This window comes from Neophocaena asiaeorientalis, unplaced genomic scaffold (assembly GCF_003031525.2).
Source record: "Neophocaena asiaeorientalis asiaeorientalis breed wild unplaced genomic scaffold, Neophocaena_asiaeorientalis_V1.1 scaffold182, whole genome shotgun sequence".
Classification (NCBI taxonomy): domain Eukaryota; kingdom Metazoa; phylum Chordata; class Mammalia; order Artiodactyla; family Phocoenidae; genus Neophocaena; species Neophocaena asiaeorientalis.
Window position 1 is genome coordinate 5831086 of NW_020174648.1, and position 26295 is coordinate 5857380.

The window sequence follows — 26295 nt, forward strand, 5'->3', positions numbered from 1 at the left end:
TAATAATCTGAAAAATCGAATAGTTAAAGATAAGAAAGGGCATCTGGTTACCCAATCATTGAGGAAGAAAGCTGACCTTCTATCCAAGTCTTAAAGGTCTTGAAAGATGGAAAATTCACAAGTTTATATTTCATGAACTCTGTAATCTACACAATATGATAGACACCCTTCTTTTTTTTTTTTTTTTTTTTTTTTTTTTTTTTTTTTTGCGGTATGTGGGCCTCTCACTGTTGTGACCTCTCCCACTGTGGGGCACAGGCTCCGGACGCGCAGGCTCAGCGGCCATGGCTCACAGGCCCAGCCCCTCCGTGGCCTGTGGGATCTTCCTGGACCAGGGCATGAATCTGTGTCCCCTGCATCGGCAGGCGGACTCTCAACCACTGTGCCACCAGGGAAGCCCTAGACACCCTTCTTAAAGCTGAATTCAGACTAAAAAACTCAGCTACTTCACTTTTCTATAGGAAGAAACCTGGAATACTATTCAGTGAGATACATGAGGATTTTTCTGTTTATTTCCAGAAGTATTTTCAGAGAGGATTTAAAGCCCAACACTCCTCAACCTAAATGAATAGGGGGGAAAAAAAAAAAAGGAAAATAAAATGAATATGTTAACTGAATAAATATTTAATGAGTGACTTCTTTGATCCAGCTATTATGCTAGGGGTTGGACCAGGCCCAAGGCATCTAGAGAAGAGCAAAGTAGAGACAAACTCTTGAGGAACTCACAATGAGAGAAACTGACTCAAAACGATGACGGTAACAATGACAAACATTTTTTTGTATACTAATGATGCATAGCATTTGCTAAGTTTCTTACATATATTATCCCACTTAATCCTCACAGTAATCCTATTGTACCGACAATGTAATCCTCATTTTACAGAAGAGATAACTGAGATACAGGTAACTTGCCAGATATCACACAGGTAATAAATAGAGAAGCCAAGGTTTAACTCTAACAACATGGCTTCAGAAAACCACATTCTTAATTCCAACTGTGGTGCTCTAGTGGAGGAATTGCCAGAATTAGAATAAATAACAGCCTAGGTTCCCAGAGGAAGTGGTGTCTGTTCTGGGTCTTAAAGGATGAATAGGGGTTTGCTTGACCCCATAATTGCAAAAGGAATTGATGGGACTTCCCTGGCGGCTCAGTGGTTAAGACTTCCCCTTCCAAGGCAGGGGGTACAGGTTCCATCCCTGGTCAGGGAGCTAAGACCCCACATGCCTTGCAGCCAAAAAAACAAAACATAAAACAGAAGCACTATTGTAACAAATTCAATAAAGACTTTAAAAAATGGTCCACATCAAAAAAAAAAATCTTTAAAAAAAAAGGAACTGATAAATAATTTAGCCAGTGCTCCACACATGTTTAGCTTTATTAATTCTGACAACATCCTTGTGCAGTAGGTATTAGCCTCACTTCATGACGAAAAAACTCATACTCAAGGAAATTAAGTAACTTTCTCAGGATGGTGAGTAAGAGTTCCAGGTAGAAGGCGCAAGATGTGACGAACGAGGCCAGAAAAGGGCATGGCAGATTGATGTGAAAAGTGGGGATGTGTGCTAAGCTGAGAAGGCTGTGGGGTTTACCCCGCAGGTAACAGGGAGCCAGTAGTGCTCTCTGAATGAGGAGTAGTACAAGGAGGTTGGTTCTCTGGGCAGAAAACTCTGGTGCTAGTGAGTAGAGGAAACTCCAGAAGACAAAAACTTAAGCCAGATAGACGAGTTAGTTAGTCTGAGGCAGCTATAGCAGTCCAGACAAGCAATGTCAGGGGCCTCCAACTATGAATTCTGAAGGTTCTAAGAAGATCCTACCATGTCAAAGAAATTTTTTTTTTTCCAAACTTTTCCCTCACAGGTGCAATGTCTATGATCTGGCTTCTTAAACAATGGCCATCCTAAAATTTGATGAAATATTTTAGAATAAAAGGTTTTATGTAAATAATTTTAGAAAATAAACTAAGTCCTTTGGTTCTATACAGTATCCAAATTATGTTGTTGCTTAAAATACTCATTCTATTACAATAGATTTTCTTTTCTCACTGGACATCCTGCTAAGACATAACTTATTTCCTTGCACAACTCACTGCCTCTCTTTTAGGAAAGAAAAGGGGAATCAGGGAGGTTATGGTTATATAAGATATGATACAATAGATAGACAGGATTATAAGGAAGTTAATGCATTTAGATCATACCAGAGCAGGGTATATAAGTTAGGAAAGAAGGGGAATCAGGGAGGTTACGGTTGTATAAGATATGATACAATAGATAGACAAGATTATAAGGAAGTTAATGCATTTAGATCATACCAGAGCAGGGGATATAAGTTAGAACTTACAACAAGCTAACATGCATGCCAGAGGAAATTCCTTGCCAGCCAAGTGGGCTGATGGAAGTGAAGGGTGGAATTGTGAAGAAAAATAGGATATTTTAGAAAATCTGAGAGTTTAGGAGAAAATGGAAGAACTTGGGTAGGCTGACAAACACAGGAAACTGTCATGTGTTATCAGATGTTAGAGATACAGTTCAGGGTTGCCAAGAATGATTCATGTTCAGAAGAGAATGTTTTCAGAGAAATTGGGTTGAAACTAGCATTCTGTTGACTATGAGAAAGACATTGCTATGAGCTGAACTGTATGTCCCCCAAATTTATATGTTGAAGCCCTAACTCCCAGTACTAGTATCCTTATAAGAAGAGGAGATTAGACACAGATAACACAGGCAGCAGGATGACCATGTGAGGATACAGTGAGAAGACGGCCATCTCCAAGACAAGGAGAGAGGCCTCAAAAGAAACCAAACTGCTGATACCTTGATCTTGAACTTCTAGTTTCCAGAACTGTGAGAAAATAAATTTCTGCTGTTTAAGCCACACAGTCTGTGGTAATTTATTACAGCAGCCCTAACAAACTACCACAGACATGAAACTGGGGGCAGACATGAGACTCAGGAGAAAAAAAAAAGTACTGCCTGTTTAGGAACCAACTTACTGAGAAACTTCAATATGTAGTAAGAGCTGGTAGGAAGTACAGTGACCCTAAGGGCAAGGGATAACAGAGGATAACGCAGTGCCTGGAAAAGAGGATGAATGAAACGCTGCACAGAACACACTGATAGAGGCACTGAGCCTGTGCCAAACTGAGTAACTGAAGCCTCCCCTGACCTGAGTGACACAACAGAACACGAAGTTTTACCACCTCTTCATGTGGTTTGTATGCCAGTATTCCCTCACATAATAATAATGGTACTAGTGATGATGATGATGATGGTGACGGTGATAAAACCATTTGAACTACATATTACAGAGATCTGGATAGATTACAGGCATAGAAAAGGAACAGGCTAGACATTCCAGATGAAAGAAATCGTTCCCTCCCACAGGTGGCAGCAATAAAAAGTCCCCAAGCCAGAGGAATTGACAATAAGAATGGAGTGCCCATTTAATCACAACTATCAACTACAGCAAGGAATATAATTTTCCCCTCAGCAGTTTGTTTGCCTTTAAGCGGAGCTTCAGAAAGCTTGACAAACAGTTGGAGATATGTGAATAACACTTAAAAATCTTCACTATCTTTTTTGGGTTGCTATTCTCATTTACATGTTACTTCCACTATTTCAAAAGAAAAGAATTTTTCATGGTTGAGGGGGGAGGGGGAGAAAAAGGCTTAATAGTAAAATAAGTAAGTTCTTCAGAGTACTAATTAGACTCAGTCATTTCCCAGCTAAATGCTAAATGGATACATGAGCTTATGAGTAACTAAGTAAATATTATATAATTATACTTTATTCGCCCCAGAGAAGAGGCAGTGGCATCTGACATAGCTGTGGCTGAAGTGTTTGAAATACCCCCAAGATCCAATGGCCCAGCCTTCCTAACCTATTTTAAACACCTAAGACGTTTAAATTTATTAAAAATAAATTTAAATTTAATTAATTAAATTTGAATTTAAAAAAAGTTAAATTACTTCCAATGAGCAGCAACAGGGGCACAGAGAAGCACATTTATTTTCTTGTCTAAATCAGATCCCCAAATACAAACTGTGAAGCACACTTTAAATATAATCTTAACATGAATTCAAGTAGTTAAAAAAAAAACAAAAAACAAAGAGATGTGGCTCTCATTGTAAATAGCCATGGGAAAATTATTTATTGCCTCTGCTTCCAAAGAATGAAGATGAGTTCTAACTTTATTCTCCAATACAGATAAACATAAATCATAACAACTGGATAAGAGGTAATTGGCAAAACACTGCAGAAAGTTATATGAAATATGGAAACTCCCACTTAAGAGCATAACCATTTGTCTTACTATGTCTTTAGAAGACTGCTGAGAGTGAATTAGCTGCAGGGAAAAAGAATAAAGTTTAAGAGGAGAGGAATCACTAGTTGAAACAGTTGAAGTGTCCTTTTTTGTTGTTAATGTATGTGGAGAGCTCTAACGACATTGTACCAAGTTTGGGATGCAAGTAAGGGCATATGCTTTATTCTTATGATTTATTATTTCTTTTTCTGAAAAAAAGAGATGCCCATATAAAAATCAATTTTGATATCCATTTATCTTATTTTTCTTTGGAGTAGGACAATTTAATGATTTATATAGATCGGTTCATGATACAATATCCAGGTTCACCCATCAAGTTAATTTTAAAATGTTTCTATGGCTTTCTCCTTAATAAACCAAAAGAAATGACTGGCAGAAGCAGGTATGATGGTAGAAGAAAACAGCAGAAGTAATAAAGGATACAAATGCATTCCAGATGATTGGGAACAGACAGAAAAGCAGAGTTTTCTTAACGTGCAGGGTGCCTGAGGCCTGGGCATCCGGAGCTCTGGCCTGTTTTCTCCACCTGTTATAAACTGCTTCAGAGCATGTCTAACATTTACGTGTTTTCTGCTCATTCCCACAATGCATGGTTTGTGAGAGGCAAGATCAAATGGTATTAATCCCTGTTTGGGGGAAAACAATGCCCCAAATCTCAGACACACTGAGGGTTATCAATGTTAACAGAAGCCTCAGAGGAAAAATGAAGCAACTGTTTTGATATAAAAACTACTTCATTATCAGTTTGTTAATTATCACACCACTGTAGCCTATAACAAAATTAACATTTGCCTGGGAGAAGATTATGACACTCTAAACCAAATAGTCCAAATTGTGGCTGTCAATGTGCAGAGGTCTTTATAGGAAAGGAACATGAAATGTGGTTCCATTAAAAATGAACCCTTTCCACGGCGCACATAAGGGCACGTATTTTAGATTCACAGAGTCAACAAAAGCCTCTGTGTGGCCTCATTGCTAATTCAAAAAGAGCCTCTATTTGGGACATTACATTCTTGTTTATACATAGCAACAATAGCCAGAAAGAAATAGCAAACAGCATGAAGAAATTAGAGGTACATTGCTCTTAATACAAATGTTCTTCATAGTTTTGCTCTAGTGTGAAAGTTATTTTCAAACAGTTAAATTCAAATCCATGGTTACAAACATGGAGGTCTGAGAGAGAAAAATATTAAATCTCTAGATAAACGAATTTACCTCTATCCCATTAAAAGCATGACTTGTGAGAGGCAAGATCAAATTGTATTAATCCACTTTGGGAGAGTGGATAATTGTCTGTCACAATACATAGATAACTGAGCTGGAGCAGAGCTTAGAGTTTTCTGAGGCAGGTAGTTACCATGGTAACATACAGTCAATGATGGCCTCCTCTGTAGCATGGGTTAGGAAGACAATTTTGGTGTGAAAGAAGAAGATGCTAGGGCAGGACTTTGTTTTCAGTCGCTAGGGCCCTCCTCTTCCTCTTATTTCCCTTACTCTTACTGCCTCTGCCATCTTTGTTTATTCCTCCTACAATGCATTTCAAATCTCTATGATGAGAGTAAAATGGTAGTGATGGTGGTAACGTCATTAGGACAGAGAGAAGCAAATCACAGGAACTCGCCATAGATGGCAAAATAGCAATTGGCCTGATTTTGCTGACACTAAGTAACCTGAGCTACCAACTGAAAATTTTGAGCACAGGTCAGTGTTATCTTCTAATGTCACTAAACTGTCCTTAAAATATAAGTGGTTTTGGAGAAAAGATGTACTTCTCTTGGGCTATCACCAACAAGTCATTTAGTGTCCCCCTCCACCGCTCTCTGTATTCTTAGAGTTCAATCCTTGGTACCTCTCCCTCACCCCCTTGTCCTGCAGTCTCTCAATCCCTATCTGTCTTCGCTTTCTCTTCTACTAGTTCTATTCCACTATCTATCATGTCAACCACTCTCCTGCTACTAGCCTCATCTCCCTGACCCTGTAGCGTGCTGGGGTTAGCAACTACCAGTCCAAAAGAAGTGACTTAATATTCACAAATTGTGTGCCACTTGTTAAGTCACTGGTACCTTGAAATTGGCCATATTTTACCTGGAAATTGGCAAAAGCTACAAATCAGAGATTCCCCCTTTACTCCTCCCTCTCGTACCCCCAAGGTCTGGTTTATTAGTGCACCACCACCCTGGTCCCACTGCCCTTCCTTTGTCTCATGCTGGCAAACCTCAACTATAGGTGAAAGTAACTGCTTTCTTCATGTGTACATTTGGATTGCTGGGTATTTCTAGAGAAACTCCCAAAACATTGCACATTTTTGCCACTATGAATTCATGACCTCCAACAATTCAGCCCAACAATTCTTTTGTGTTTTCCCAGTTAGTTCTTCCATTCTTTGCAATATCTAAAAGTTTGTCCATGTTCTTTGACTCTCTAGCTCAACTACATTCCCTTAGTTCTAGATCCTGCTTAATAGAAATAAGAGAAACCTTCAAATGGAATATTCTCAATTTCTTTCCTCCTCACCTTACCTTACCTTACTTAACCTGCACATTTGTCTTTATCCCCATCTATTCCCTCCTGCTGTAATGGAAGAAAAGTACATTCTTTAGAGTCTAATCCTTTATCTCCTCTGAGGTCTGTCTCTGTTGATATATTCCAATTTCTTTATTGAATCTTCAACTTCTCTCTTGTGGGTCTTTCCTTCTTATCTGAAGAGGGATGGTCTGGCCGGCCCCTGGATATCAACCCTCATCACTCCTTGAGCCATCTCCTAGTTTCTTAAACATCCTCCCTCCCACCCCACAGGGTTTACACATGCTTCCTTCAGTCTGAAATGCCTTATAATCTCAGTGCAAGAAAGCTTTTCCTAAACCACTGAGCCAGTCAGGTTCCTTTGCTCTTTGTTCTCCATATATCTTTATTATATCTCTTCTGAGCATGTGTCTCACTTTGTAATTATACATTTATTATGGCAATTATATAATTAACATCTTCTGCATGATATAAGCTCCATGAGCTCTGGGAGTGTATGTGCTTTTGCTCAACCTTGTGTTTCCTGGACCTGGCACAGTGCCTGGCATATAGTAGGTACTCAATGAAGAAATTGACTCACTGAGCATTTTTTAAGCATTTAAAGCCATCTTTCCCATCCTCCAAAAATTCATCTCAACCTCATGTCTGCTTATCTCTCTCTCTCTTGTACTTACTCTCAGGCTTGCTGGCTGTTTCTTCCATCTTCCATCGTCTCCCCACACTAACCTCCTTAGAAGAGCTGTCTCATCTTCCTTTGTCCATTTATTCACCTCCTGTTTATTCCTTGCATCATTGGCTTTTATACGTCATCACTCCATTAAAACTACTGTCATTAAGCCCACAAAGAAACCTCTTTCATTAACTGTTGCATGATGTCCACTTCCACTCTCAGTACCTTATGAGACCTCTAAGCATCACTGACATTGTTCAACTTCTTCCTTCTTGAAAATATACCTTTTCCCTTAGCTTTCACACTTCACACTATTCTGGGTTTCTTCCTGCCTTTTCAGTCTCACTAGCTGCTGTTCCTCAGCCCATCTTTTATATGTTAATGAACCTACCCTCAACCCTTCTCTCTGATCCTCTGAAAATTCACCCACTCCCATGGTTCAAATACTGATGACATCCAAATGCCTACTTTTAGCTCAGATCTGATTTCCATTCCATATCCACCTGCTTATTGGATATTTTTACGTACTTGGATATGAGACTGTAGATATACACCACAAACTTAACATGTCCAACACTTAACTCATTATCTTCTATCCTTGCAATTTGTTCTCCTTTGTGTGTTCCCCTTCATAGAGTGACTACTACCAAGTTGCCTAAGTGAGAATCCTGAGCATGATCTCGGCTCTCTTTCTCTGCCCTAGTGCTCTCATTTAATCACTAAGATCTGTTGATTCTATCTCTTGAATATTTCTGGAATCTGTCCACATCTCTTTAGCCCATAACAATAGTCTGGTCACTTCTCAACTGGATTACTGCAACCACCCCTGAATCGGTCTGTTACCAATATCTAATCTTATCCATTTTAATCTATTCTCCACACACCAGCCAGAATAGCCTTTCTAAAACATAAATCTGATCATTTCTGTCTCCTCTTTAAAAACCCACAATACTTGCCCCTGTCTGAAGATAAAATCCAAGTTGCTTACCGTTGGATTACAGGCTTACGTGGCTCTGTACCAGTTGTTTGGCTCCTGCTTACCTCTCTAAGTCTTCTATCTACTCCCCTCATTCCCTCTGTCCTTGAGCCCTATTCTCCAGTCATGAACTGCGCTTAAGTCTTGGACAGCTCCATCTTTTCTTACCTCTGGGCCTCTGCATATTCTCTGCATGGAACTTCCTTCCCCCTTCCTCCATATACTCCTTAATTCCTGCTAATCCTTCAGGTCTCATCTTAAATCTTACTCCCTCTGAGAAGTCTTTGTGCATAGTTCCTGGCACATAGTAGCTACTCAATAAATGACCTATCTTTCCTAATTCTCTTGTTTTAGTTTAATGTCAGATTTTGCAGTTTTAATATTGTTCAAGTTATTTTACTAATAAAATACAAACACAATAGGCTATTTTACTTTTTAAAACATTCTATTATGAAGATCTACCAATAGAATATTTTGAGTGATATGATGAACTTTTCTACTAATGAGGTTCATCATAACTGTGGCACTTGTAACACTGTCCCAAATAAAAATCAACTTAAAAAAAAAAAAAAAAAAAAAAAAAAAAAAAAAAAAAAAAAAAAAAAAAAAAAAAAAAAGACTTGCTTCCCAGCTTTTGGAGAATAATTCTCAGGAAAGGTTGACATGGCCATAGAACTAACGTGTATTATATATATAGTACTCTAAATTGTGTTATAGATGTTTTACTCTTCTAATTCATCTCTTTATTTTTACCAGAGCAGTGCCCACTAAGTGATGTTTAAAAGAGCCAAATTTTTAATATTTCATCATCTACATACATGGCACCTATTTGAAACATAAGGAGGCATAAAATATTGCATTAAATCACATACAATGTCTAATACCTGGCAGTTTTTGGCCAACAAGAATGGTACTTTCATCAGTTCAAGCTAATACAAGTGAGTGATATTGAATAAAATTATGTAAAAAAAAAACAGATCAAGAAAAATTATAAAGGTTATATGTATATGAACTTGAATATATATAGGTATCACATTTATAAATTCTTATACTCTAAAGAAATATCAATTTTCTTAACAAGCTTAAGATGATCCCACAGCACAAAAGTTAATTTTTTTGAGTCACTGAGTTCCCTTTAAGAATCTAATAAAAGCTACATATTTTCTCACCAGGAAAAACAAAATGCTTAAACGCTTATATAAAGAAAGTCAAATTTCTAGTGACTCAGAGTCCATGAAGCCAAGATCCAAGTTTAAGAAGCTCTGCAATAGCAAAATTTTAAACTATAAGCTAACAACTGAATAACGATATTCAACCAAAGTTGCCTTCCTGTGAAAGTGCAGGATATTCATATATTAAGTAACCACATTATTTTTCAAAGTAAAGTCTGATGGGTGAATGTATTTTCTCATTTTAGCTTGGCTGGATCACAGGAACAGAAGGGATAGCAGAATGATTTAAAGTCATGTTAGTAAATTAGAAAAAAATAAACACCGAAAAATATTCTTGATATTTAATGTCACACGGGTTTCAGAAGAATAAAGTTATTTACCCAATCCAATGTGCTTTATTAATAAATCCTGTTATCCACACACAGAGGTAACAATTTATTTTTTACCAGTAACAGTTGCATTTATTTTAAAACCAGTCAGTTTACTGAAATAACTGGGTCATCTAGTTCCTTAAAGCTAGAGGAAAGTGATTCATTTTCAAGGATAATTAAACGAGAACATGTCCATTCCAAGATTATATGACCGTACACAAATCCTATAGAAATAATTAAAATCCAAAAAAAATGTGTTACCTTTGACAGAAATTCTATTGTTAAACAGGCTGTGGATAAGAAATCATGAGCTCCAACTTTTTTGCCTGTTCCATGTCTGCAGTCATCTTTGTCTGTGAATGCTTTAACATGCAGCCGTGTTCTGTAAGTCCATGATTTCCTAACATTTCCAGTTCCCAGCACATGCTGCTGTAATGATGGCATGATGACTCACATCCTTACCACACTCCCACTTTCATTATTCAGTGTAACACCTCATCCTCCACAACCTCTCACGGGTTACAGCATATCAGAATGGGGAAGGGGTAGGAGGGGCCGACAGTGGAACAGGCCTGAGTGCTTTTTCAAAACTGCAAGCTGCTGTGACATCAATGTAGTGGGTTGTGACTAGCAGAGGGAAGGGTAGAAGTTTAAAATGGAATAGTAGAAGAAAAACATCAGAGTGCATCATACATTGTAAGCGTAAGTATCTCTTCAGATGTGTGTGTGTGTGTGTGTGTGTGTGTGTGTGTGTGCACGTGTGTATGTTTAAGGTCTTGATATAAAAGCTATTTCAAAATGTAGGTCTTGGTTTAAAAACAATCTTAAATTTTCATGTTGGAGATCTACGTTCTAGTCCCAGCACGATCCCTGAATACTGTACAATTTATGTCTTCCTTCTTTCAGTTAAACCTCACATCAGCCTCACAATCATGCTATAAATTAAAATGGTGTCCCTTGGGTACTGTTTTAAGTATCTAAGAGAAAGGTACTCTCCTTAGATAATACAAAAAGAAACGAAACAAAACACAAAACTCAATAACAACCGTATTATTGCTTAAAAAAAATTCCCATCTATCTGTTCATGACCAAATAAATCACTCTGGTTGCACATAGCACTTTCATCTCAGGAACAATCCATTCAGATCATATTTTGAACTTGTCTTCTAACATTTTATGTTTCAGTGTCTCTCATGTCTCACGTTTCGGGCTTGACAATCGTTAGTTACCTCCATCCTCTGAGGAGCTTCATAAATTATATTGGGAAAAAAATCTTTCCCTGTACATTTCATATTTTTAAAACACTTTCCTGGGTTTTTTGTTCTCAGTTATTTTCCCACAGTTCTAGATTTCCCTCGAAAACATTTACCTATACCTCTTAACTCTCTACTCTTTTATTCTTAGAAATGCATGCTGTATTTTAATGGATCCCTACAGCACTGCCCCAAGTTATAGTACTTCTTTCTGACAGCTCTGGAACAATCAGCTGGCTGAAGCCTACCTTTCAAACCTACTACCCATAAAATTCAATCAAAGGCACCATGACTACTGTGTTTTCAACGTCTACAGACAAATGTGGCTTATGCTTAGTCACCTGGCTTAGCCAAATAAAACAATCACTCATAAAGCCTTTAAAAGTGTGCATTTCAGGATGAAGACTTCAGAGGTCTATCTTTCTTAATACCTTTGGAATATGATCTCTTTGAATATAGAGTTCATTTGGAAGACAATGTAATCTTTTTCTCCTCAAGCTATTTACGTTCAGCATTGAGTTGTACTTTTGAAACATTTAGAATTTAGTTTCAAATAACTTAAAATTCAAAACAAGTCTTACACCAGAAAAGTGTTAGAGTGGGTATTATGCTTAAGTGAAGTCTGTGTCAAAATACATTTTAAGAAATGAGCTTAATAAATCAATGGCTACTCTATCTTCTAATTGCTCAATCCCAAATCTGTGGAATCACTTTGACCCCTCTTTTCCTTTCACACCCATGTTTAATACATCATGAAATCCCTTTGGTTCTCTTTCAAAATATACCCAGGTTCCAACCACCTCCATCTCCAATCCATCTCTATCCCCACTATTATCACCCTGCTCAATCTATCATCATTTCTCAACAGGGTTACTGCAAACCCCCTATCTGATCTCCCTACTTCTACTCTTACCTTCCTATCGTCTGTTCTCAACACTGTAGGCACTATAATCCTCTAAAACCTCAGACAGATCTTATCACTCTTCTACTCAAAACCTTGTAAGGGCTCTTCACTACACTCCAAGCAAAGCCTAAAAACCCTTACAGTGACCTACATTTTTAGGCTCCTTGTGAGCTCTCTAACTTCCTCTCCTATTGCCCTCATTTTCATTCACTTCATTCTAGCTACACTGGTCTTCTTGCTGTTCCTCCAACTCACATGGCATGAGTCAGCCCCAGGGCCTTTGAACTAGCTGTTGCCTCTGCTGAATTGCTCTTCCCCTAGACATCTCCATGAATAATTCATCTCCTTCACCTTCAATGAGGTCTACTCTGACTACCAAACAACAACTATAACTTTCCTTCTCCCCATCAATCCAATCTTGCTTATTTTGCCCTACTTTTTCTTTTTTCATAGCTATTTATCACCTTCTAACATATTAAATATATTCTTTATTGTGTTCATTGTTTACTGACTCTCTCCTTCGGCAAGAATGTAAAGTCCATAAGACCTGGGATCTTTGTTTTTTCAGAAAACAAATTTATATTTTTGTCATGGTTAGGTAAGAAGATTCCCTAGTATATTCCAAAGGTACAAGAATTTACATCAGTAAATTGGTTCCATTTTTTTTTTAATGTGCTATCTCACCTTGATACCACAATTCTCTAGATAAAGATTTCTATTTTAACTTATTTATAAAATTTGTTTATTTATATCAGACATCTGATAAGAAGCAATGTATCCACAAACATTTGTCAGGTGTGGGATGGAAATGCGTAGATCAAGACAGAGCTGTCCAAGTCCCTTAGAGAAAGGAAAGCACGGCCTAAGCAGGCTTTTCTTGCTTGGTCCTAAATAATCTTAAAACAGATGGCAAAAGCTAAATACTAAGTCTGCTGCTATGGAAACCACTATCACAGCAACCCATTCTAGAGCCCCACCTATGAGATAAATGTTTGTCTTCCTCTTGTTACAACCTGAACCTGCTAATTCACTCTAAGTCCTACTAGAAGGTACAGCCACTATAGATACAAATCAGCTTGACAAAAAAGTCTGAGAGAAACTAGGTCATACACCATTTCACCTTAAACAGTCAGAATCCAGCAACATACTGAGAAAGAGTTTTATATAATCTGCCATGTTATTCTGCATTCAAGTTCCACCTTTATTATCTATAAATTCATATATCTTACCTTAATATTGCAAGCCTGCTCCATTAACCTTCTTGCATTTTCCTCTGCCCTGTATCTCTTTGGAAGCTGGACTCTGAAGAACTTTAAAGCACCTTCAAAATCAGCCTGCAGAAGATCTTCCTTTGAGGTCTAAAAAATAATCACCAAGAATCATCAATTACATTTTAACCTACATTCAGAACGAATACATTGTAAAAGGAATTTCTATTTTCCTGAATGTACTTTTATAGCCAAGATCTAGGTGAGCTTCAAAATTTTTAGGAAGAGATTTCTAACCTCTTTAACTATAAGCTGCAATAAGTCACCATAAATCCTAGACGTGACAAAAGAATTAACAGGCTAACATATTTAATTTATATTACCTGAAGATTTGAATAGTGGATCTTGGCAAAGCTAACCATGTTATGGCTCTAAAAAAAGAAAAATGCCAGAAAAGGAAAAACTTTGAACTCTGGGACTAATCTGTGATTTTAGCTTGGCAGGCATTTTAAGGATATTTTACAAAGCTGGCTGAAGACATAGACAATGCAATCAAAGCACAGCAGAATTATATAATAAACACCTAATGAGAGGATGACTTTTCGACTAGTGACAGTAGCAGTTCAAGTGAAGAAAATAAGAAATTGTACCCATATCTTTTTTTTTTCTTTTTGCGGTATGCGGGCCTCTCACTGTTGTGGCCTCTCCCATTGCGGAGCACAGGCTCCGGACACGCAGGCTCAGTGGCCATGGCTCAGAGGCCCAGCCGCCCCACGGCATGTGGGATCGTCCCGGACAGCGGCACGGACCCGTGTCCCCTGCATCGGCAGGCGGACTCTCAACCACTGTGCCACCAGGGAAGTCCTGTACCCATATCTTAAAGACTTATAAAACAGTAAATGAAGCAAACCACTTAACTACTGAACTTCTTATGAAAACTACTGCTTACCAGATTTACTTAAGAAATAACCACCACTTATAAATATATGCATACCCAGAAAAAAGACTGAAAGGAAATAAAAGAAAATGTTTCTCTGGATAGTGGGATTATAATTTTTTTCTTCTTTATATATTTTGCTGTTTTTCCTGCAGTGAAGATTTTGTAATAAGAAAGGCAATAAATATTTTAATAAACAACTATAAGTAATCGCTGGCAAACACTGAGATGCAGATTAAGAGATTGAGAAAGACTGGGTACACAGAAGTAGGCCAAGACAAAAAGAAATAAGGTGTTTTAAGAGTCAGCACTTAATTGTCAAAAACTGCAGAAATCAAACAAAAACAAACAGACAAAAAAAAAAACATGGTGGCTAGAAATCACAGATCTACATGCTAGTTCAAACTATTACTTTATTTACATTCAAATTTAAAACTGATTAACCTTAAAGACTGCATTGAAAGAGTATAAGGAAGTCAGAGGAATCCTGCTCATAATGAGTTGTTGTCATCACCACCAGCCTGGTCTAAGCCATTGTCATCTCTCAGCTGAGCCACTGCACTAACTCCCCAATTGGTCCCCCTCTTTCTGCTCTTGCTCCCCACAATCTACTCTCCTTACAGCAGCTAGATGATACTTTTTCAGATCATGTTGCTCTTCTGTGTAAAGCTCTCCAGTGGTTCTTACTGTGCTCAGAATAAAACCCCAAATCTTTACCATTGCCCACAAGACCTTTCAGGATCTGGGGCCCTTGCCTTCCCCTCCAACCTCATGTTGAATCACATCTCCCTCCTTGCTCTTCAGCTCCAAGCACACTGGCCTTCTTTCTGTTTTATTGTACACACCAAGTTCATTCCTAACTGAAGGCTATTGCCTGTTCTCTCTGCCTGGAATATTCTTCCCCCAGATCTTCATAACGATAACAACTTTTTGTGATCTAGATTTTAGCACAAATATAAGATCTGAGTTAGGCCTTTTCTGAGAACTTAAATTCTTCCCCCCAGCCCATCAAGTCATTTTCCATCTAGTCATTTTCCAGTTTCACTTCTGTTTACGTCCTAAGGAAAGGGGATTTGTCTGTCTTGTTCTTTGCTGTATCCACTGCCTAGAGTACAGGAGGTACTTAACTAAAATTTACTGAATAAGTGAATGAATTCTACTTCTGCCCCTCTTTCACTATACATATATAATTTTTTCTTCCCTTCTCTCCTCCCCTTTAAACAGAAACATGTAAAATAGAATAATATATTAATTCACACAGCAGGCATTTTCACGGGGAACTAGGTTGGCCCAAGTTTAGATTCACAAACTAGTTATCAGAAGACAGAGCCAGGCTAATAGTGCCAGGGAAAAAAACAAGCTTCAGTACATCTCAGATTTATTTCCTCCCTCACAGATACTGAGAGATGGTGGCAATAAGCAGTGGAGAGAATATTTAGCATGATAAAGTGCTATCATCTCACCTTAACTTGGTTGGAAAAGGCAGTTACTGGAAACAACTTCAGCCCCAAAGAGGGCCTCTTCAACTAAAATATCAACTGCTGAATTACTGAGAAAGCATCCACCTACCAGTTATGCCAGACATACTACATCCTTTATCACCTGTAATACTGGTTCTGATGATTATCTCTTTGGCAATTGTTGGGAAAGTTCAACACAGGCTGCTTACAGAGTTTGTAGCGAAACAGGATTAGTAGCTTTCTTCATTAGTCAAAAACCTTCTAAGGGCACCTCTTCTATTGTCAGTGCAACTAACCTCTAGTTACCTGCAAACAGATGCCCAAAAATGGTGGGGAGCAGTCTACTGCCCACAGGCAGCAGCATGGTTACCTAATTTTCTAATACGGCCCAAGGCCTAATTTCAAGTCCAGCCTCTGAGTTCATACAAAAGCAGAAAGATTAGGATTAAAGATGAGAAGTCAAATATCCTGTGACATTTGCCCTCTGGTCAGGCAGGGATGGCCAGGCACACAGAGATGCTCTTTGGAAGAGGCTGTAGTCTCAGGGGAGGTACAGCAAGGAGCTCCCTACCCAGGTGGGGCTGAAGCTCAACTCAGGTTAAGCCTCTGGAAACCAGAATTCAGAGTGCCCTGTGACTGGCCCAACTCAAGCCCCTGAAGAGAGGAGCTCTGATAACCATGAAGCAAGTGTAGAAAATGCATCTTATTTAATCATCTAATTTTAGCCTCTAGAAGTACTTGTCAATTAGAGGTCCTCAAGCAAGGTTGCAAAGGATGGAATAGTCATTTTAATTCCAACTCTGGCTAACTCATGGTACTGCATAATTCTCCACCGTTCTCCTACTTTAAAAGTGGGACTATATTCAACCTCGAGTATTTGAGAATGAACAAAGTTAAGGCATATGAGTATATTTTGTGAACCCCAAAACAAATGTAAGGGACAACATTTTGGAAAGTTGTCTCTGTTGCTCAAATATGCTCAGATACTGAAATTTTAGTATAACATTTTGTTACATTGCTTATAGTCCTTTTTTCCTAACCTTACAGATATATAGTTAACAAAATTTGAGTCACTTTGTACATATTATTTTGTTAAATATATACACCTCATAAATGTCAAGCATTGATGTAATAATATTAGTCCAAAATATAGGTAGTGGTGCTTTCTATGAAACTAAAACATGGCTTCAATCACACATACTAATTATTAATGAGCTGACTACGGAGATATTAACTTAATTAATGGTTATAATTGAGTTTATAATTGCATGAATGCTAACCCTCTTCTCCAACAAAGAAGAGAAGTTTAACACATGATCTTGTGATAAGACCCAAGCTTTAAAAATACACCCCTAAAAGGCAGACTAACATTTCAAAAACCAAACCAAGTACCCGAAAGAGGTTGGGCTGGCTTCTGGATAACATTATCCATCTGTACTCACTACACAGAACCCCATCAGGCAGAAAGAAATGATTTAAATTGGAAAGGCTGTTCTTCAACTGGGAAATTCTTAGAGTTTTTCTATATTACCTTCAGAACAATAGTAAAGGAATAGTAAAATAATGAAAATGCAATTACTTTGCTAACAGTATTTGCTAAGTAATGTCAGCCAGAAGATAATATAGACAAGAACTAGGGAATCTGAATAAGCAAAGGCATGTTTTCTTCCCTTGTAGAATAAAGGAAAGAACTCTACCAGCTTTTAAGTAAGAACTAATAAATGATAACTTTTGAAAATCAGTGGCTCTACTAATACTTATCTTTTGCTCTCCAAACTTTCTGTCAAATCCTTTTAAGTGATGATAGGAAACATGTTTACCAATTATACCTTCAAAGGTAACATTACTTCCTCCTCATTTCTATGAATAGAGCTATATAAAAAGATTACCTGGATAATTAAAAAAACATTTAAACAAGTCCTACTTCTATTTCCTTTCAAGTAGGTAGAAATAAATATCCAGAGGGAAAGGTAAGTAGGATGTTAATGTAAGAATCCTTCCCACTCACCCCAGTAAAATGAATTAAGCACATTGCCAGGCACACAATAGACACCAACATATATCTGTTCCATGAATTTATAAAGGATCTACTTCAAGCATACTCACTATTAATAAGTCAAAAATTTATAAGATGCAAATTAGAAAGGAGATGTAGGATTTATTTTGATATAAAAATTGACTTTTATATTTGGGGGGCATCAGAATTGGGGGGGCAATTCTTTTATATATTGGGGGCATCAAAATTGACTTTTATATTTGGGAGGCAACTTTTATACTTGAGTCTTTAACTTCTTTTAAGAGTTATCATCTCTCTTCAGTGAGTAATCCTTGCAGCAGTCAACAACAGAGGTAAAAATGGGAGAGAAACTTTCTCCTCTGCTCTTTTATTCCCTCCTTAAAATTAATGTTTTAAGGAAGTCCACAAATTAAAAAAACAAAACTAGGATGCAGTTTGACAGCATAAAGAAATATGATCAAAATCAAACTTTAAATGGTTACTGGAGGGACAGCTGGAACATTTGGCTATAGATATATGTCAATCCTCTTCAGCCTGAGAGTCCTTTGGATTCACCGTGCACAGTGCCCAGAGTATCAGATTGAAACTACAGCCAACACTGATATCAACATATAATGATCTGATAACTTCCCATGTCATATAAAAGCAAAAAGAAAAAATCTAGGAGGATAGGGAAGATTTTGAACCTGAGTAAAAGTTTTTCCTCTTTCTCCAAATTTCACACACTTACAGAGGAATATGAACTCTGGCTATGTGCCCCTGCTAATACCATTTGGAGTGTGTTTTTCCCACTGAAAAATTCAGTGCAAGAGTATCACATTTTAAAGTGATTTTTTTTTTTTTTTAAAATAAAGGAGGGTGGGTGGAAATGAACAGTTCTAACATTTGAGTGTTAGCTCCAGATGCTTCTATTCGAAACCTCTCATTTTCTTGGATGACAAATCTTTCTTTACGGGCCTCTGATAAGCAGCAAAATCTAGGTTTGATTATTTTAGGGGATTATTTGAAAAAAAATCTAGGCATGTTTCTCTTTCTCACCTTCGCTATATTCACCACAAATGGCTTTTCTTCCTTTAGTTATAGTGTCTAACAGGATTTCCATTCCATTGAGAAATGTTTCTGGAGGTCTGAGAATCATTTGGAAGCACAGGCTTTTAGAAGAGGACATTACTTAGCTGGTATCTAGGATACGTATATCCCTTGCTTTGGTATTTTAATTTCACCAAAGAAACGTGTGTTTGGTGAGTCTGCACACAGAATTTATGCCTTGTGGTAAAATCTAAAATGGAGTACTTGTACTTGATTTATTAAAGGAAAATTATTCTTTACTAGGTGTACCTTTGAAGGACAATAAGCAAAAATTCCAAATGTGCTTGGTGTTCTCATAGCTTGATGGTCTCTCTGTGAATCAGGGAACAATAAATAAGGCTCAAAGTCCAAATCTACAACACTGTCTTGGTAAATCTTCATTTATTTGATCAGTTTCATTAAAAAAATTAACTTGTCTTATATGAAGAAAACTACTGGCATCTTAAAAGTAAAATAAGGGATTTGTATGTGTTTAACCCACACACACATTCATATTTAAAACATGATTAAAAACCTAAACTTCGGGCTTCCCTGGTGGCGCAGTGGTTGAGAGTCCGCCTGCCGATGCAGGGGACGTGGGTTCGTGCCCCAGTCCAGGAAGATCCCACATGCCGCAGAGCGGCTGGGCCCGTGAGCCATGGCCGCTGAGCCTGCGCGTCCGGAGCCTGTGCTCCGCAATGGGAGAGGCCACAACAGTGAGAGGCCCATGTACCGCAAAAAAAAAAAAACCAAAACCTAAACTTCAGTGCTTGCCCTCTTGACTGGTAATGGAAAGACTGCAACATTGCATGCGGTAGGATTCTTCTTAGGATTACCCTGTGCAGATTAGCCGCTGATCCCACATCATTAGCCAGTCCAATAACACAAGGCTGAACAACTGTACTTCCCTCTGGTACACATGCTAAACTTTGAGCAATAACTCATTGGATAGCTGATCCCAATTCATAGCCACATGGCTAATTAAAGGGCATGTGATTTCTCAGAATATAGAGTACCCTAGTTCTATCGACAATCTTTTGAATACAACACTGTATAACAAAGTCAGAGATTTCCAAATGGCCCTATACACAACGCAGCACACACTTGTCACATATAGTGCAAATGGCACTATTACCTGCAGTGTTAGAGCCCAAAACAACCTGAGGGCTGTACCACCACCTCAGGTACCTAACTGAGCAACCAAGCCGACTTTGTACAGTTGCAACATATAGATATCTATGACCTCCCACAAATCTGAAGCTTGTGAAGCTTATGGGTTTTGTTGTTGACAATCGTTTTACACTAGAGTCATCCGGATTTTGATGCAGATTTTAGTATGAGTGATATTCTTAGTTATCAATTTTATGTTTTCCTTCAAAACACTGAAAATGTAAATGCCAAAGATAGGCAGCACCGGATCACTGTAAAGTTATCAGTAGAAGCCCGTGAGACACAAAGTTAAGCAGTCTTTAAGAATATTAGACCAAAAACTGATTCCTCAAAGAGAGGCAGAGAATTGGTTGAAATATATTTTAGCACTTCTTAGTGTCAAAGCTCCTGAAAAAAAATGCTTTTTATTTCACTGTTAAAAAACAAAAACAAAAAACTCCTTTCTAATAGAATCATGAATCTTCAGTTTTCTCCTTTATTAAGAAAAAAATGTTATGATTCAGGGGAACAAAATTCAAGTGAGCACTGATGACCTCACCTAGGCATTAAAACATATATATTGAGCTCTTCTTTCTTAAATGACAAAGGAACCATATTTCTCAAAATATACCACCCCCTTCTTTATAATTGTATGCTGGTCACTGCATCTAACTTCACCTTGCAATGATAAACAGACTTTCTTCTGGGTGAGAAATCCCTTAGGTGCACGGCTACCTAACATGTCTGTTATGATGATACAGGAGAGATTATATTTACATGCAAATAGATACATGAGACTTAATTAATAATTGTAAACATAAGCATAAACAGAGATGAACTATACTAGAGGGAGATATGTGAGAGAAAAGAGTTAAATTCAGTCAATATTGTACTTCTGAAAAAGACTCAAATATGAGAGAACCAAATGAGGGAACAGTCTAGAATGGTATTAAACTCCATTGTATAATATAAACAAAGCAAAATTATTCTTGCCCAATTACCAAATAATGGTATAGGACTACCACAGACCAATCACATTATAGAACAGTTGCTAGGTATAGTTCTCAAACCACTAAAAAGAAACACTGCACCAGTGATTGTGGGTATTTAATTTTAACCCTTGGTAGGAAGTGCAGAAGGGTGATTTTTCTCTTGTTCAGGAAATCAAAAAACAAGCAAGGCAGACTTCCCAGACTCAGCACAGACCCAACAGCTTTAAGCTGTTTCATAGATACACAGTTCGAACATTCCAGGAGAGAAAACTGTAATTTCCTAACCAATGATTTTTAAGGGGCAAAATTCCCTATTAACACAACCAAATTGACCATCAAATGGAGAGGTTAGAAAGCAAACCAGGCATAGTCTAGATAAGTCGCAACGTCTGGTGTAAAATTTAACCCCTTGGAGACAGAAATAACAGAATGCATCCATCAAGCACTTGGGTATTCTGCTTTATTGCTGAGCCTGGCCAGCCATAAGACCTTTTTTTTTTTGGCTGCCACAGAGATAATGCCACTAACGTGGGCTTGGAGAGGAGAGCCATATCTCCTCTAGCCAATTAAGGAGTGGCACGGACCAGGCTCGGACAGAGCCCCATGCCTGTGGCCACTCAGCACTTCCTTCTCGGTAGAGTGGGGAGAAGGGGAAGGAGACAGGAGACCGCAAGCCTCTTCCAGGGATACAGGGAATTCTCACAGAGGGTGGCAGATTCTTTACAAATGAAGTTCAATGAAAAACAGTCTCACCGCCAGAAGCCGAGGCACAAACAGACGATGCCCCATCCCCAGAAGTTCCAGCACTCGACACGCATACTCATTCACCAGCTTGTTCCTCTCGTCGTGCATGTCCTGGGACTTTTTGACAGGAGCTGTGAGCTTAGCAGCTGGGGCTGGGCAGGGCACCCCTTCTTCCATGAGCAGTAAGTAGTTATCCAGAATGAGAAAGCTGGATCTCTTATCCACAATTTTGAGAACTGCGGCGGGAGGGGAGCCAGGCTTAGGTCTCCCCAGGAGCACGCACAAGCCAGTCTGTGGTGGGAACTGCCAGCTAACGTCTCCACAAGAAAAACATTTTGGCTAAATTATCTACTGTGCAAGAGCCCCAAAGTAGACTGGAAATGAAATCAAATGCTGATCTAAATAAAAAAACAGCAAAAGCAAGCGAATGCAAGAAAATGGCCAAGAGTGATGCAGGAGAGTTCACATACATGTGTAAAAATGGACAAGCTGCTTAGAAGGGTCTAGCATGTGAGTGTGTGTGTGTGTGCTGTGTGTATGTGAGAGAGTGAGTGTGTGTGTGTGTGTGAGCAAAGAGCAGGAGCCAGGAAGCCAGGGCAGTTGTGAAGCTGCAAGGAGAAAAGGATGAGCTCATTGCAATCCTTGATTCGTGACAAGCGGCTCTGCTGTTGCTGCCTCTGCTGCTGCTGCCTCTCGCTGTGAATCAGTAATGAAGGGGTAGGGAAGGAAGGGGAGGGAAGAGAAGGAGGTAGGTGAATGAGCATGCAGAGTTTGTCTCGGGGGAGAATGCTGTAATAGGAAGCCAATGGCGAGCCGTTGGACAGATGCGCTTCCCCTCCCAGTCCACCTTCAATCAGTGTTAGGCTGACAGCTTATGCTGTTGAATCTTAAACCCACAGACAGATGAGCTAGCTTCTCCTAACATGTGATGCTCACAGAAAAATCAGGCAGCCTGCCAGCTAAAAGGCTGACCTTTATTCACTCTTGCTTTCTAATAATGGTAACAGATACAAGTCTGATTTTTTTACTGCATATTTAAAGTGGGATGCTCCAATCCTTGTTAGATTACTGAAATCTCTAACAGAGCAGAGGCTTAGGGGAAAATGATAGAGTATGGACAGAAGAGCAAGGACTGAACATCCAAGAAACTACATGCCCTCAAGTTGAAGTGTTTATGCAATAATGACTTTTTGCAATGCTAGGATATGCAGAAGTATTTCAGCATTCTGGGAAGGCTAGCTGCAATTAAAAGGAAGATTATTTTTAATGTATTTTTATTTTTTATTGTGGTATAGTTGATGTATAGTATTATGTAAGTTTCAGGTGTACAACATAGCAAAAATGAAGACTCTTATAAATACACAATATGATAAAGCATAAAAACCTACAACATAATAATAAGAGTATACCTTTAAGGAACTATTAAAGTTGAGATTCTCAAAGCAAAAATAACTTTCCTAACCTAAAGACTGATAAACACTCACTTAATAGTTCAAAACATTGTTTTGATGCATTCTGGTCTAATCCTTCCCTTGTAATAGTATAACTTAGAGTTATTCACAGTTTAAAATTTTACAATCTTACTATTAAAGTTTTATATTAATTTCCTTGATGTGAACCATCAGTTTTAGCCAAATCAAGGCAGAAGGACAAGATCCCCTTTAAGGGTAGTTTCTTAACTTTATCCTAACAATTAACTACTATATATTGAGAATCTTGGAGCTACTGTTCTGTAGTTGGTCTCATATGGATACCAGACCAGTTTCTTCATGCAAGCTGTAGCATGGTGCAAAGACTAGTGGGGCTAAGACAGCTGGAGGAAGTTCCTTCTGAGTCTTAGTTTCCTATTTTGGTAAGTTACAGATCTCTGCAAGTAAGAAAATAGAAACATTTATCAGCATACCTCTGTGATCTTGGTTAAGAAATACATTAATTACAGAATTGGGGATAAAGGGAAATACTGCCTTCCTTAAGAGAATACTGTTTGGTTTATTTTTCCAAAACCTCAGGTGAACAAAACTTTTTTGGGTTAAACATTTAAAGTATTAATTAACAAAATATCTTGAATAAGGTATTTATATTTTGCTGTCAGGCCTTCTATTTCTTCCAAAAATGATTTATTAAAAACCTATACATGGGCTTCCCTGGTGGCGCAGTGGTTGGGAGTCCGCCTGAACCTATACAAAGTAAAGATTTTAATGTACAATGATAAAAGCCATTAGAATATGATATGTATATATATATGTGTGTGCGTGTGTGTGTTGTGTGTATATATATATATATATATATATATATAAATATATTTATAAAGTTCAGATCCTTGAGATTTTGGAGGAAATGTCTTATGGGCTACCCAGTGTGGGAGTTGGTTTAGCCAGAAGTGGGGAAGAGGGAAGAGGTTCTGGGTCTCTCATTACTCGAGCCCCCTGCCCTCCCCCCATCAGCAACAACAGCTCCATTTTCATCTTATTTACACAGTGAAGTTCTGCATGAGATTTTGTTTGAAAAGACTGTGCTACTGCTGTGTAAGTGTGAAAAGCACTGCCATAGAAGCTTTACATTGAAGAGCAAGGGACATTTTGACTTGCAAATGAAGAAAAAATTCAGTGACTCCTTGGCTTATAGGATTTTTTATGATTTATTTTTTTTAAAAGATAGGGTAGATGTTTCCATCCATCTGACTTGGTCTCAAAGACCACTAGCAGAAGCTTTTTTTTTTTTTTTTACTTATATAAACCAGAAACAAAAAATTTATTGCCCAAAAGGAATTAAATTAAAAAATTAATCAAAAGACTATGGAACTGGTTTGGCTCTGATGCTCACAAAAGAAGTTAAAACTATATGCACTAAATATTAAATGTAATAATTAAAATATGATAGTTTAATGAGCAAAACAAAGTTACACTTAAAAGATTTAGGTTCATTTAACAAAATGCTGTGTAAAAGGCACTACAAACCAGTGGTCATGTGTTTCAGTTTTCCCAATCTCTCCATTATCCTTCCTCTCAAATACGTATTATCCTTGAGGAGGTAAAAGGTACAGGCTCAGCTGCAGGCTCTGAGTGGGCCCTGCTGGGATGGAAGAAGTCGTTTTCGGCAGCAGGGTCCAGGGCACACCTACCCCAATGAGGCTGAGGAACTGTCACACCAGGGGCCTATAGAAGGCACTGGGGATTAGAGGAGTGGAGAGCCTGAGGAAGAACAGGAAGAAATGGGGGCAGGTCCAGCTAGCTGCTCCTACCAGCCCCTGAACCAAGACCCCGAACCAGAAGGGGCAGAGCTGGCACCAGTGCGGGGTGCAGAAGATGGAGCTGCTGACGTCCAGGGTTGGAACTAAGGCCCTAGGGCTTCATTCCCGGGACAGGCCAGCAGAGAATGAGGATGAAGATGAGGAGGGAGCTACAGCACTGAGCAGCCACAACTCTACAGTCATGGACCCAGAACATGCAGAGTTGGTGAAAAGGGCGAAGGAGGTGATATCAAATGCCCAGTGGGAAGATGTGGTACAGAAGGCCCTCCGAGCCTGGCAGGTGTCCCCTGCCTGCCAATGACAGCACTGAGAGCTGCCTCATCTCCCTGCATTCCAGGGCTGATCATATCCCAGGTTGTAATGTTCATCCCCATGCTCCCACCCCCCTTTCCACATCAAGGTAAACCAGACTTCTTCTCAGAGACTTATTAATTCAGTTCTATACAAATGGGGACATCAGCCCAAGCCCAACCCACCTTAGCATGTATCACTCTATGGAGAATAAAAGCACCCCCTTCCAAAAAATAAAAGAAAAGAAAGAAAGCATCATCCTTGCCTTCAAAATTTCCATAATTTTCCAACCCTGGTCGTGTTTTCAGGTTGTCCCTTGAGAACAGGCTGTTGATCAGTATCAGGTAAAATAACTCTTCTAGAATATCACTTGGCAAAAAGAAAGAATGTATTCTAGCGATTTTTGAAGCCCTACGAGAGTGAGTAATCTCAGTGAGCATTTCCCCTTATGCCTCCCCAACTCCCCAAGTAATTTATTTATTGCTGATCAGATTCAGCAATAAATAGAGTGTACTTATAACTCAAAGATAAATTTTTGAGTTATAAAGTAGTCCAAAAATGAAACTAATGATAGAAAAGAAACTCTTCTGAATTAACCAGTTAATAATACATGATTTCTCATATTTCTTTATACTATCATAAAGGAGATTTTAAAAAAATCTCTATGAAGGAAGTTCAACAGCAAATTGAAGATAATATGGGAAATTTGGATGAATGATCCAATGAGGCAGAGTGAGAGAAAGGTAAAGAGGGCAAGGCAGTGGTCCCAAAGCCATGGTCTAAAGAACAGCAGCCTCACTCTGGAGTGCTAGAAGCAGGTAGATGGTGGTGCAGTGCTAATTAGAGCCCTGAGCTTGAGTGCTCTACCTGAGCCACTCCACTCACTGATTGTGGACATGTGCAGGACATAAATAGATTTCCATTGTAAAGTGAAAAGATACTTGACTTAATTTATGGAACTGTAATTAAGAACAGTAAGTGCACAGTAA

At 38.5% G+C, this 26295-nt stretch overlaps 1 protein-coding gene and 1 pseudogene across 5 annotated transcripts in view; one reads left to right on the forward strand and one right to left on the reverse strand.

Annotated features, from left to right (window-relative positions):
- Positions 1-26295, reverse strand: part of RABGAP1L (RAB GTPase activating protein 1 like) — a 668427-nt gene that overhangs the window by 125121 nt on the left and 517011 nt on the right. For 4 of the 5 annotated variants that reach the window (XR_003005040.1, XR_003005039.1, XM_024758766.1 and 1 more), the window contains exon 19: positions 13420-13548. Coding sequence is in view for 3 of the 5 variants with exons in the window: in XM_024758766.1 (XP_024614534.1) it covers positions 13420-13548 (129 nt within the window). In the remaining 2 variants the exon portion in view is untranslated. Of the gene's footprint in view, positions 1-13419; positions 13549-21774; positions 22451-26295 lie in introns of those variants that run through there. The other variant, XM_024758769.1, reaches the window with a different exon arrangement.
- LOC112408913 (male-enhanced antigen 1 pseudogene) lies at positions 24800-25609 on the forward strand (annotated as a pseudogene).